General features: G+C 47.3%; 2 protein-coding genes across 2 annotated transcripts in view; both read right to left on the reverse strand.

Moving 5' to 3' along the window:
- ANXA5 (annexin A5) overlaps positions 1 to 14139 on the reverse strand; it is a 145223-nt gene that overhangs the window by 94525 nt on the left and 36559 nt on the right. The window lies entirely within an intron of this gene.
- Positions 298 to 1992, reverse strand: LOC117357571. Its single transcript, XM_033938374.1, has 2 exons — positions 1679 to 1992; positions 298 to 1573 (listed from the first exon to the last, which is right to left on the reverse strand). The coding sequence occupies exons 1-2, from the start codon at positions 1815 to 1817 to the stop codon at positions 486 to 488; spliced, it is 1227 nt and encodes a 408-aa protein (XP_033794265.1). The 5' UTR covers positions 1818 to 1992; the 3' UTR covers positions 298 to 485.

A 14139-nucleotide genomic window follows, 5' to 3' on the forward strand; every position in this document is an offset into this window, starting at 1 on the left:
AGAATCCAAAGCTCTACCCGGTACTGTACTTGGGTTCCTACTGCTGAAATCTCCGTTAAAACCTACTCCAGCCCATCTACACCCTCCCAGCCATTGAAGCCCTCCCCAGCCCATCCTCCCCCAAATGGCCATATACAGACACAGACCGTGAAAGTCTGCCCAGTACTGGCCTTAGTTCAATTTTTAATCTTATTTTCTGATTCTAACTTTCATGTAAGTGCGATGCCTACAAGGACTTTGACTGTAGTTAAGATGGGCAGGTTCCAATTCAATCCGAACTAGGGATGGAAACGGGCTTTGTGACTCCTAGAGAATGACAGTGTGACAGAATTCATCACCCTTCCCATTCCCATGTCATTCCGTAGCCTTCTTTTTGTCAACCACTTAGAACTTGTCATGATATTGCAGTATACAGAAATCAAGTTATTATTATTATTTAAAGGGAGAGGGAAGAATCAGCATATGACTGGGCACAAAAACTGACCCTAAAGACTTACATTGAGGAACGCCGGGGTAGAAGGACCTGAGATAGGGTAGGAGGCTGAGATAGACACTACAGAACAACATGGAATGGTTTCCAGCCACTGACCCTCAAGCTTTGCAGTGAGGAACGCCGGGGTAGAAGGACCTGAGATAGGGTAGGAGGCTGAGATAGACACTACAGAACAACATGGAATGGTTTCCAGCCACTGACCCTCAAGCTTTGCAGTGAGGAACGCCGGGGTAGAAGGACCTGAGATAGGGTAGGAGGCTGAGATAGACACTACAGAACAACATGGAATGGTTTCCAGCCACTGACCCTCAAGCTTTGCAGTGAGGAACGCCGGGGTAGAAGGACCTGAGATAGGGTAGGAGGCTGAGATAGACACTACAGAACAACATGGAATGGTTTCCAGCCACTGACCCTCAAGCTTTGCAGTGAGGAACGCCGGGGTAGAAGGACCTGAGATAGGGTAGGAGGCTGAGATAGACACTTCAGAACAACATGGAATGGTTTCCAGCCACTGACCCTCAAGCTTTGCAGTGAGGAACGCCGGGGTAGAAGGACCTGAGATAGGGTAGGAGGCTGAGATAGACACTACAGAACAACATGGAATGGTTTCCAGCCACTGACCCTCAAGCTTTGCAGTGAGGAACGCCGGGGTAGAAGGACCTGAGATAGGGTAGGAGGCTGAGATAGACACTACAGAACAACATGGAATGGTTTCCAGCCACTGACCCTCAAGCTTTGCAGTGAGGAACGCCGGGGTAGAAGGACCTGAGATAGGGTAGGAGGCTGAGATAGACACTACAGAACAACATGGAATGGTTTCCAGCCACTGACCCTCAAGCTTTGCAGTGAGGAACGCCGGGGTAGAAGGACCTGAGATAGGGTAGGAGGCTGAGATAGACACTACAGAACAACATGGAATGGTTTCCAGCCACTGACCCTCAAGCTTTGCAGTGAGGAACGCCGGGGTAGAAGGACCTGAGATAGGGTAGGAGGCTGAGATAGACACTACAGAACAACATGGAATGGTTTCCAGCCACTGACCCTCAAGCTTTGCAGTGAGGAACGCCGGGGTAGAAGGACCTGAGATAGGGTAGGAGGCTGAGATAGACACTACAGAACAACATGGAATGGTTTCCAGCCACTGACCCTCAAGCTTTGCAGTGAGGAACGCCGGGGTAGAAGGACTGAGACTGAGATAAAGAACAACACGGGATGGTTTCCAGCATTGCATTGAAGAATGCCAGTGTAGAAGGACAAGAACATAGAAACAATGCGGCAGGTAAAGGCCAAATGGCCCATCTAGTCTGCCCATCCGCAGTAACATCTTTTTCTCTCTCTGGGAGATCCCACAAGTCTATCCCGATTCCCAGGCCCTCTTGAATTCAGACACAGTCTCTGTTTCCACCACCTCTTCCATAGAAACAGTACATGAGGACTGGGGAAAGGGAAATAACCAAATGTATCTGACTATAACTCCCTTGAATTACCATTCAAATAGGCGTGAGTTAAAACCAAATAAAACTCTATAGCACACTGTAGCAATAATGATGTGTTATAACTTCTTTAAAATAAAGGGTGCATGATATATTTACAGCTTGCTGTACCCCCAGGTAACCCTAGAGAAGTACAAAGAGAAGTACATTACCTCCTGTACTTTGCAAATTACATAGAAATCAGAAATGCACAGTTTCTAAATATTATAGAGAGAATGAAAGATGTCCTGCATAATAATGAGCAGGAAAGCAGTCTCTAAGCCACTAAGAAAGAGGAGAAACAGCAGCTATAATTGCAACATATATTCACAGGGGGGGGGGCTGGCAGACGAGGGAGTGGGCATCCCTCCTACCAATCATCCATTTAACGACACGAGATGGTTTCCAGTCATTGACCCTTGAGTCTCGCATTGAAGACTACTGGTATAGAAGGACTGAGATTGAGATAGACACTAAAGAACGACATGGGATGGTTTCCAGCCACTGACTCTCAAGTCTCGCATTGAAGACTACTGGTATAGAAGGACTGAGATTGAGATAGACACTAAAGAACGACATGGGATGGTTTCCAGCCACTGACTCTCAAGTCTCGCATTGAAGACTACTGGTATAGAAGGACTGAGATTGAGATAGACACTAAAGAACGACATGGGATGGTTTCCAGCCACTGACTCTCAAGTCTCACATTGAAGACTGCTGGTGTAGAAGGACTGAGATTGATATAGACACTAAAGAACGACATGGGATGGTTTCCAGCCACTGACTCTCAAGTCTCGCATTGAAGACTACTGGTATAGAAGGACTGAGATTGAGATAGACACTAAAGAACGACATGGGATGGTTTCCAGCCACTGACTCTCAAGTCTCACATTGAAGACTGCTGGTGTAGAAAGACTGAGATTGAGATAGACACTAAAGAACGACATGGGATGGTTTCCAGCCACTGACTCTCAAGTCTCGCATTGAAGACTACTGGTATAGAAGGACTGAGATTGAGATAGACACTAAAGAACGACATGGGATGGTTTCCAGCCACTGACTCTCAAGTCTCGCATTGAAGACTGCTGGTGTAGAAGGACTGAGGTTGAGATAGACACTAAAGAATGACACGGGAAACCATCCCGTGTCGTTCTTTAGCGCCTAGCTTAACCTCAGTCCATCTACAGCAGCAGTCTTCAATGCACTGAAGACTACTGGTATAGAAGGACTGAGGTTGAGATAGACACTAAAGAACGACACCAGATGGTTTCCAGCCACCCTCGAGTCTCGCATTGAAGACTGCTGCTGTAGAAGGACTGAGGTTAAGCTAGGCGCTAAAGAACGACACAGGATGGTTTCCAGTCATTGACCCTTGAGTCTCGCATTGAAGACTACTGGTGTAGAAGGACTGAGGTTGAGATAGACACTAAAGAAAGACACGGGATGGTTTCCAGCCACTGAACCTCAACTCTCGCATTGAAGACTGCTGGTGTAGAAGGACTGAGGTTCAGATAGACACTAAAGAACAACACGGGATGGTTTCCAGCCACTGACCCTCGAGTCTCGCATTGAAGACTACTGGTGTAGAAGGACTGAGGTTCAGATAGACACTAAAGAATGACATGGGATGGTTTCCAGCCACTGACCCTCGAGTCTCGCATTGAAGACTGCTGGTGTAGAAGGACTGAGATTGAGATAGACACTAAAGAACGACATGGGATGATTTCCAGCCACTGACTCTCAAGTCTCGCATTGAAGACTACTGGTATAGAAGGACTGAGATTGAGATAGACACTAAAGAACGACATGGGATGGTTTCCAGCCACTGACTCTCAAGTCTCGCATTGAAGACTGCTGGTGTAGAAGGACTGAGGTTGAGATAGACACTAAAGAATGACACGGGAAACCATCCCGTGTCGTTCTTTAGCGCCTAGCTTAACCTCAGTCCATCTACAGCAGCAGTCTTCAATGCACTGAAGACTACTGGTATAGAAGGACTGAGGTTGAGATAGACACTAAAGAACGACACCAGATGGTTTCCAGCCACCCTCGAGTCTCGCATTGAAGACTGCTGCTGTAGAAGGACTGAGGTTAAGCTAGGCGCTAAAGAACGACACAGGATGGTTTCCAGTCATTGACCCTTGAGTCTCGCATTGAAGACTACTGGTGTAGAAGGACTGAGGTTGAGATAGACACTAAAGAAAGACACGGGATGGTTTCCAGCCACTGAACCTCAACTCTCGCATTGAAGACTGCTGGTGTAGAAGGACTGAGGTTCAGATAGACACTAAAGAACAACACGGGATGGTTTCCAGCCACTGACCCTCGAGTCTCGCATTGAAGACTACTGGTGTAGAAGGACTGAGGTTCAGATAGACACTAAAGAATGACATGGGATGGTTTCCAGCCACTGACCCTCGAGTCTCGCATTGAAGACTGCTGGTGTAGAAGGACTGAGGTTGAGCCAGGCGCTAAAGAACGACACGGGATGGTTTCCAGCCACTGACCCTCGAGTCTCGCATTGAAGACTGCTGGTGTAGAAGGACTGAGGTTGAGCCAGGCGCTAAAGAATGACACAGGATGGTTTCCAGCCACTGACCCTCAAGCCTTGCATTGACGAACACTGGTGTAGAAAGACCGAGGTTGAGCTAACCGCTAAAGAATGATACGCGATAGTTTCCAGCCTTGCATTGAAGAATGCCAGTGTAGAAGGACTGAGGTTCAGGTAGACACTAAAGAACAACACGGGATGATTTCCAGCCACTGACCCTCGAGTCTCGCATTGAAGACTGCTGCTGTAGAAGGACTGAGGTTGAGCTAGGCGCTAAAGAAACGACATGGGATGGTTTCCAGCCATTGACCCTCGAGTCTCGAATTGAAGACTACTGGTATAGAAGGACTGAGGTTGAGATAGACACTAAAGAACGACACGGGATGGTTTCTAGCCACTGACCATCAAGTCTTGCATTGAAGACTGCTGGTGTAGAAGGACTGAGGTTGAGATAGACACTAAAGAATGACATGGGATGGTTTCCAGCCACTGTCCCTCAAGCCTTGCATTGACGAACACTGGTGTAGAAAGACTGAGGTTGAGCTAACCGCTAAAGAATGACATGCGATAGTTTCCAGCCTTGCATTGAGGAACGCCGGGGTTGAAGGACCGAGGTTGAGCTAGGCGCTAAACAATAGTTTGTAGTTTATAGTTATAGTTTATTTAAAATTTGATAAAACGCTTTACAATATATTTCAAAGCATTGTAAGAGTGAAAGACTATAAACATACTAATATTGGCTGAAGAATGAGACAGAAATCAAAACCAAGGGGAATCCTAAAAATTTTCATGTAATTATTGCATTCCTTTGCTGCCTATTTTCCTAATCAGATTTCTGATCTGAGGAAGAAGGAGTTGTCTTCGAAAGCTAATCCTAAACTACATTAACCCCCCCCTTCTTTTACAAAGCCATAGCTCAGTTTCTAGTGCCAGCCGTGGTGGTACCAACTGTTCATAGGAATTTTATGACCATCAGCAGGAAAAAGAAACCTTGCAGAGAAATTTAGACAATATTTTTCTAGGCATTTAAACTAGAAGGTGGGGGTGGTGTATGTACGAAGGACAATTATAGTGACCACCCCCGGCAAAAGAAAAGATGTGATAGTAGTAAAGATTGCAACATAAACAATATCAGCAACTCATTTCTTAGTATTGCAACAGAAAGTGAAATGAAACAAAAATCCATACGAAAAAGGAGATTACCACTGAAAAATACCTGGAAAGCGATGACCACAAATGCTCGCAGTCTAAGCAACAAAGTTCATGATCTGCAAGCCCTGATGTTAGAGGCAGATCTAGATATTGTCGCTATCACAGAGACATGGTTCAGTGAATCACATGGATGGGATGCAAACATACCGGGATATAATCTTTTTAGGAAGGACAGAGATGGTCATAAAGGTGGAGGAGTAGCTCTCTATGTAAAGATCAATATCCAAGCGACCGAAATGCAAGGGACCTGGGGAGAGGAAGAAGCGATATGGATTGCTCTGAAAAGAGAAGATGGAACTTCTATCTACGTGGGTGTAGTCTACAGACCTCCGACTCAATCGCAGCAAATTGATAAGGATCTGATTGTGGATATCCAAAAGTTTGGAAGGAAAGAGGAGGTTCTGCTGTTGGGAGATTTCAACCTGCCGGATACGGACTGGAATGTTCCGTCTGCGGAATCGGAAAGAAGTAGGGAGATTGTGGATGCCTTTCAAGAGGCTCTGCTCAGACAAATGGTGACGGAACCCACAAGGGAAAAAGCGATATTGGATCTGGTCCTCACAAATGGAGAGAGTATCTCTAATGTTTGAGTGGGTGCTCACCTGGGTAGTAGCGATCATCAAACGGTTTGGTTTGATATAACGGCTAAAGTGGAGAGCGGCCGCACGATACTTAAAGTCCTAGACTTCAAACGTACGGACTTTAATGCAATGGGAAAGTACCTGAAGAAAGAGCTGTTAGGATGGGAGGACATAAGAGAAGTGGAAAGACAGTGGTCTAAGCTGAAAGGAGCGATAAAAATGGCTACGGACCTTTATGTGAAGAAAATCAATAAAAACAAGAGAAAAAGGAAGCCGATATGGTTCTCCAACCTAGTGGCTGAGAAAATAAAGGCGAAAGAGTTGGCGTTCATGAAATATAAAAAAAACCAAGAAGAGGAGAGCAGAAAGGACCACAGGGTGAAACTGAAAGAAGCCAAGAGAGAGATACGTCTGGCGAAAGCACAGGCGGAAGAACAAATGACTAAAAATGTAAAAAAGGGAGACAAAAATTTTTTCTGAAATATTAGTGAAAGGAGGAAGATAAAAAATGGAATTGCTAGGCTAAAAGATGCTGGGAACAAATATGTGGAAAGTGATGAGAAAGCGAATGTGCTAAACAAATACTTCTGTTCTGTGTTCACAGAAGAAAATCCTGGAGAAGGACCGAGATTGTCTGGCAAAGTTACACGAGAAAATGGAGTAGATTCTGCGCCGTTCACGGAGGAGGGTGTTTATGAGCAACTTGAAAAACTGAAGGTGGACAAAGCGATGGGACCAGACGGGATCCATCCCAGGATACTAAGGGAGCTCAGAGAGGTTCTGGCGAGTCCTATTAAAGACTTGTTCAACAAATCTCTGGAGACGGGAGTGATTCCTGGGGATTGGAGGAGAGCGGATGTGGTCCCTATTCATAAAAGTGGTCACAGGGATGAAGCAGGAAACTACAGGCCGGTGAGCCTCACTTCAGTTGTTGGAAAAATAATGGAAGTGTTGCTGAAAGAAAGGATAGTGTATTTCCTTGAATCTAATGGGTTACAGGATCCGAGGCAACATGGCTTTACAAAAGGTAAATCGTGCCAAACAAACCTGATTGAATTTTTTGATTGGGTAACCAGAGAGCTGGATCGAGGACATATGCTAGGTGTAATTTACTTGGATTTCAGCAAAGCCTTTGATACAGTTCCTCATAGGAGGCTGTTGAACAAACTTGAAGGGCTGAAGTTAGGACCCAAAGTGGTGAACTGGGTCAGAAACTGGCTGTCGGACAGACGCCAGAGGGTGGTGGTTAATGGAAGTCGCTCGAAAGAAGGAAAGGTGAGTAGTGGAGTCCCTCAGGGATCAGTGCTGGGGTCAATCCTGTTCAATATGTTTGTGAGTGACATTGCTGAAGGGTTAGAAGGAAAAGTGTGCCTTTTTGCAGATGATACCAAGATTTGTAACAGAGTAGACACCGAAGAGGGAGTGGAAAATATGAAAAAGGATCTGCAAAAGTTAGAGGAATGGTCTAATGCCTGGCAACTAAAATTCAATGCAAAGAAATGCAGAGTAATGCATTTGGGGATTAATAATAGGAAGGAACCGTATATGCTGGGAGGAGAGAAGCTGATATGCACGGATGGGGAGAGGGATCTTGGGATGATAGTGTCCGAAGATCTAAAGGTGAAAAAACAGTGTGACAAGGCAGTGGCTGCTGCCAGAAGGATGCTGGGCTGTATAAAGAGAGGCGTAGTCAGTAGAAGGAAGAAGGTGTTGATGCCCCTGTACAGGTCATTGGTAAGGCCCCACTTGGAGTATTGTGTTCAATTTTGGAGACCATATCTGGCGAAGGACGTAAGAAGACTTGAGGCAGTCCAGAGGAGAGCGACGAAAATGATAGGAGGCTTGCGCCAGAAGACGTATGAGGAGAGACTGGAAGCCCTGAATATGTATACCCTAGAGGAAAGGAGAGACAGGGGAGATATGATTCAGACGTTCAAATACTTAAAGGGTATTAACATAGAACAAAATCTTTTTCAGAGAAAGGAAAATGGTAAAACCAGAGGACATAATTTGAGGTTGAGGGGTGGTAGATTCAAAGGCAATGTTAGGAAATTCTACTTTACGGAGAGGGTGGTGGATGCCTGGAATGCGCTCCTGAGAGAGGTGGTGGAGAGTAAAACTGTGACGGAGTTAAAAGAAGCGTGGGATGAACACAAAGGATCTAGAATCAGAAAATAAGATTAAATATTGAACTAAGGCCAGTACTGGGCAGACTTGCACGGTCTGTGTCTGTATATGGCCGTTTGGTGGAGGATGGGCTGGGGAGGGCTTCAATGGCTGGGAGGGTGTAGATGGGCTGGAGTAAGTCTTAACAGAGATTTCGGCAGTTGGAACCCAAGCACAGTACTGGGTAAAGCTAAGAAGAAAAAATTAAAAAATTTAAATTGAATCAGGTTGGGCAGACTGGATGGACCATTCGGGTCTTTATCTGCCGTCATCTACTATGTTACTATGTTACATCAGAGCTGTTACCACTGTGGCCGGCGCTAAAAAACACGCTATGGTTTTGTTTTAGGGGGGGTAAGTTACTGACTGCAGTCAATCACAGAGCAGCGCGGGACCAGGCAGGAAGCGCAAAGGTCGCGTTCCTGTGTTGTCCATCGCTCTGCAAAGAGAAAGGCAGCCGTCCAGTAGGAGACCGCAGTGGCTCACCGCTACTTAAAAAAAGGTACCGGGGGGCTGTGGGTGGCTTTGGGCTTTAAGCTATTTCAGGCTTCCCAGCACCAAAACACCAGACGCACCTATGTGTAGAGGAGGAAAAACCAAGAAAAAAAAATTCTGAACCAATTTTTTTTTCTTGGTTTTTCCTCCTCTATAGGTGGGTGCATCTTATGGAGCGAAAAATACAGTAAATAGTATAAAAGTTACTGTATAACAACCAATCAGTGCATATCCGAAATACAATGTGCATTTCAACAGCTGCTTCATATGATTTCTTCTGTTAAGCACTGCTTCTTTGAGTCATTGCATAGATCTATTTTTTCCAACTGCTGCTACACCCATAACCACAGAGACACCGATTGTGATCCCAGTGTGCACATGAGTTTCTGTGTTCTGCCAGGGATTCAGGGCTGTGTCTGAGGGCTGAAAGATTAGAAAGCAGGGTCTATCTAAAGTCACTCTTAGTGTTACCCTTCTCCTCAACTGCCAATTCCAGACTTTGTTCCTTTCATCTAGCTGCCCCTATGCCTGGAATAAATTACCCGAATTTGTCCGTCAAGCCCCTTCCCTTCCCTTCTCTTGTTTAAAAGCAGACTGAAAACCCACCTTTTTGATATAGTCTTCAATCCTTAACCCTTCTCCTTTGCCCTCCAACCCAGCCAGCAGATTAACCGTTCCCCTTAACTGTATCCATGACATCCCGGTTTTTTTGTCTTGTCTGTTTAGACTGTAAGCTCTTTGGAGCAGGAACTTTCTCCTTCGTGACTCTGTACAGTGCTGCGTGCATATGGTAGCGCTATAAAAATCATTCACAGTAGTACACTTGCCCCTCTGTATTCACTGGGGTTAGGGGCAGAGCCGGCCCGCAAATATGGAAAAACCGCAAATAACATTCGGGCCGGTTCTGCCCTTATACCCCAGCTATTTTTAGCCCTGTAAGCCCTCCCCCACACCTTAAGCCTTACCTGGTGGTCTAGTGAGTTTTCAGTCAGGAGCGATCTTCCCACGCTCCTGCCCCGTGCAGATCGTTCACAGGAAATGGCTGCCTTGAGCACCCGTAGTCTCTCGAGCCATTTCCTGTGAGCGATCTGCACGGGGCAGGAGTGTGGGAAGATTGCTCCTGCCTGAAAACCTGCTAGACCACCAGGTAAGGCTTAAGGGGGGACTTACAGGGCTAAAAATAGCCCGAAAAATGAAAAGATTTTTCTGGTCAAAAATCGCAAATAACTAAACTAAACTAAATCTTAGGTTTGTATACCGCGCCATCTCCGCAAGCGCAGAGCTCGGCACGGTTTACAGAAGTTAAGAGGAAAGGAACTACAATGAAGGGATAAGGGGGAGGGACTAAGAAAATAGAGAGGGACCGGATGCTAGAGAACGGGAGGTAATTAGATTTTAGAAAAGAGCCAAGTTTTCAAGTGTTTGCGGAAGGATTGGAAGGAGCTTGAATTTCTGAGCGGGGGTGTGAGGTTGTTCCAGAGTTCTGTGGTTCTAAAGAGGAGGGATGTTCCAAGTTTTCCTGCGCGGGATATACCTTTTATAGAGGGGAAAGACAGTTTCAGTTTTTGTGAGGGTCTAGTGGGGTGTGGGTTTGAGGAGTTCCAAAAGAGTGGGATAACGGGAGGGAGGACGCCATGTAGGATCTTGAAGGCTAAGCAGGCACATTTATAGAGGACTCTGGAGTATACTGGGAGCCAGTGAAGCTTGGAGAGGAGTGGGGAGACGTGATCGAACTTGCCTTTTGCGAAAATAAGCTTGGCCGCGGCGTTCTGAATTAGCTGAAGTCTATAGAGGTTTTTCTTAGTTAGGCTTATGTAGATGGAATTACAGTAATCCAGTCTAGAGAGGATGATAGATTGAACGAGGACGGCGAAGTGAGAATGATGAAAGCAGGATCTCACTCTCCTCAGCATATGAAGGCTAAAGAAGCATTTTTTTACCAAGGAGTTGAGGTGATCATTGAAGGAGAGAGAGGAGTCTAAGATGAAGCCTAGGACTTTGCTTGAAAACTCAAGCTGAAGAGTGGGGCCGGATGGTAGTGGGATGAAGGTGGGTAAATGATCTAAAATTGGGCCGAGCCAGAGTAGTTTTGTTTTGGACTCATTCAGTTTCATTTGTACAGATTGGGCCCAGGATTGGAGATTCGTTATACATGTGGATATGTTATCGGCAAGGTTAGAGAGGTTTGAGTCGGTCTCGAGGAGGATGAGGATGTCATCAGCGTAGGAGTAGAGAGTTTCTAGGGGGGATAGATGGAGGAGTTTCAAAGAGGACATGTAGATGTTGAAAAGGATAGGGGAGAGGGGTGAGCCTTGCGGGACTCCACATTTCAGCTTCCAGGGGGGGGAAGAGGTACCGTTTGTGTTAACGGTTAATTGAATCCATAGATACGGAATTCGCGAATACAGACGGGGAAGTGTTGTAGTAATCTGGGATTTATGATTTGCACTATGCCTAAATAGGTTCAAGGCAACTTAGGACTGAATTCTCTAATATTGCCAGTAAAGTCCAATGGGTAGCTGTCAGGGATGTAAATGTAACAATTTCAAAAAGACAATTCATTCTTGAAGAACCGTGCATGCAAATATTTGTGGAGGTTCACAGCGGATCGCCACATTTACATGAGATAAGTTTCTGGTGATAGCGACCAGCACATGCGCAGAATAGTCCACAGAAAGGCGTAAATGTGCACATGTGCTGGGAAAAGTTACACTGTAGGCACGCATATCGTGGGCGTGTCTTATTGGAGCACACTATATACCATCACTTTCTTAGCATTATACAGCAGGAATCCTCCAGAAGGGGGTGGGGGGGGGGGGAGGGATGAAAGCGTTAGCTTTCAACAAGCACACATAAGACACGTCTTAAATACATGTGCCTGAGACGTGTGCTTTTGAGATATTTTTTCACCAAAAAACTGTTATATTACTATAATTTATGTGAATGGTGTATTTTAAAAAAATTTTTCATGAGCCACAGCCAGAGACACACGCCTGAGACATGCTTTTCACAGTACTGATAGCCCCAGACCAGCTGGTAATTTTTGGTTGTCAAAAGTCAGCGCCGCGCTTGGAGAATCACCTGGCAATGATAGAGAATCGCTAGGAGTGCTCATTTAAATATTAAAGAGTCCCTTTTACTACCACTTTAATATTAATGACCTCATTGTAAATCATTTGCATGGTAGAGTTGGAGGCTGCTAGGAAGCTCGGAAAAGACCACGGTGAGCCGTTCTGATAATCAGTTGGTAAAATTCTGAGCTTGTTTAGTGACCATTGTTAAAGGCACTACAGTACAAGTTAGTACAGTACAAGGACACTACAGGAGATGAATTACTACAAGAAGAGATAAAACGAGTCCTGTTTAAAGAGTAGTGCTACAAGGTAGAAGATGGAGGTAACTCATAGTCCAAAGCCATGTGGATGACTTTGTGCGCAGTGTCATAGAGGCTGCAAGATGCTTGGTAGGATCAATGGTTAGTTTTCGGTGGTGTATATGGTGTCAAAGAGTGAAGGGGCTCATAATCCAAAAAAAAAAAGTCTAAAAAGTGGCCTAAATGGTTACTTGGACGATCAAAAAGCCTGATCGTCCAAGTACCCATAATCAAACCAGCTTAGGCCTTTTCCTAAACGCACAGAGAGAAAAGAGGTGTTTTTAGAAGAGGGGAAAGGGCGGGAGGTGGGCCGACCTACACCTAGGCGTACAACACGTATAACCAAAGATTTTGACAGGTTGCCTAGTTGGCACTTATACATTTTGACTTAGACCAATTCAAAGCAGGTATAAGTGCCGAAAAAGGGGCCGCTAAGCTGATGGTGGCTGGCGCGATGAGCTCAGCGGCCCGGTAACCTACCCCCCCAACGCAACCATCGGAACAGGAGAGATGGGTCATCTCCCCTGCCGCAATAGCGATACCACCAAGTGCCACCAAACGCGGCACTTGGGATCGCTAAAGCGGCAGGAGAGATGACTCATCTCTCCTGCAGCAATCCACCCCTCCAATTGGGCCAGGAGAGAGCCCAAGCCCTCCTGGCCCCGCCAAGTACGATCGGGGAAAGAGGGAGCCTAAGCCTTCTTGCCTCGTGGCATCCCCGACCTCCCCAACACTATCGGGGCAGGAAGGAGCCCAAGTCTTCCTGCCCCACGATCCCCAAACCCCCCCCCAGGCCGAATCTGTTAGGGCCAGGAGGGATCCCAAGCCCTCTTGGCCCGGCGATCTCCTCCCCTCACCCCCACCACACGATCCAGCCAGGAGGGAGCCCAAGCCCTCTTGTCCCGGCGATCTCCCCCCACCACCACATGATCCGGCCAGGAGGGAGCCCAAGCCCTCCTAGCCCGCGACCCCCTCTAACCCCCACCCCCCACTAAAATATGGGTAGGAGGGATCCCAGGCCCTCTTGCCCTCGACGCAACCCCCAACGACCGCCCCCCCCGAACCCACGACCGGACCCCCCTGCTGATTTGTGACCCCCTGCTGACCCCACAACTCCCCCACCCCCACCCCCCTTCCCCGTACCTCAAAAAATGTTGGACGGATGGACGGGTGCCAAGCCTGCCCATTTGGCAGGCCAGCCAGCGCAGGAATGGGGCCGGATTGGCCCAGGCGGCTCAAACCCCGCCCACAGGTGGGGCCTGAGGCGCTTGGGCCAACCAGAATAGGCCCAGGAGCCTTAGGCTCCTCCTGTGGGCGGGGTCTTAAGTACATGGGCCAGGTTGGGTCCATGTGCCTAAGACCCTGCCCAAGTACCACGGGTCAGCAGGGGGGCCATTCGGGGGGGGCGGTCGTTGGGGGCCTGGGATCCCTCCTGCCTGTATTTTAGTGGGGGGTTGGGGTTAGATGGGGTCGCGGGCCAGGAGGGCTTGGGCTCCCTCCTGGCCCCAACACATTTGGCCCGAGGGGGTTTTGGGGATCGCGGGGCAAGAAGGCTTGGGCTCCCTCTTGCCCCATCGAGTTAAGGAAGGTCGGGGTGTCACGGGGCAAGAGGGCTTGGGCTCCCTCTTGCCCCGATGTCATCGTTGGGGATCGCGGGGCAAGAGGGCTTGGGCTCCCTCTTGCCCCGATGTTGTGTGTGGGGGGGTGGATTCTGTAACTGGTGTTGTTTTTGACAGCCACCGGTTACAAAATCCAGCTTTTAGACGAAGGACTGGCTCCTCCTTCGCCTAAAAGCC

This window comes from Geotrypetes seraphini, chromosome 1 (assembly GCF_902459505.1).
Source record: "Geotrypetes seraphini chromosome 1, aGeoSer1.1, whole genome shotgun sequence".
Lineage (NCBI taxonomy): Eukaryota > Metazoa > Chordata > Amphibia > Gymnophiona > Dermophiidae > Geotrypetes > Geotrypetes seraphini.

What these genes read in the sequence shown, in the direction of transcription:
- LOC117357571 (XM_033938374.1), bottom strand. Translation starts at nt 1,817, where the DNA reads ATGTTACTGCGGATGGGCAGACTAGATGGGCCATTTGGCCTTTACCTG. An exon ending in TGTTCTTTATCTCAGTCTCA is followed by an intron (nt 1,574 to 1,678) that starts GTCCTTCTACCC and finishes ACCCTATCTCAG; the next exon opens with GTCCTTCTACCCCGGCGTTC.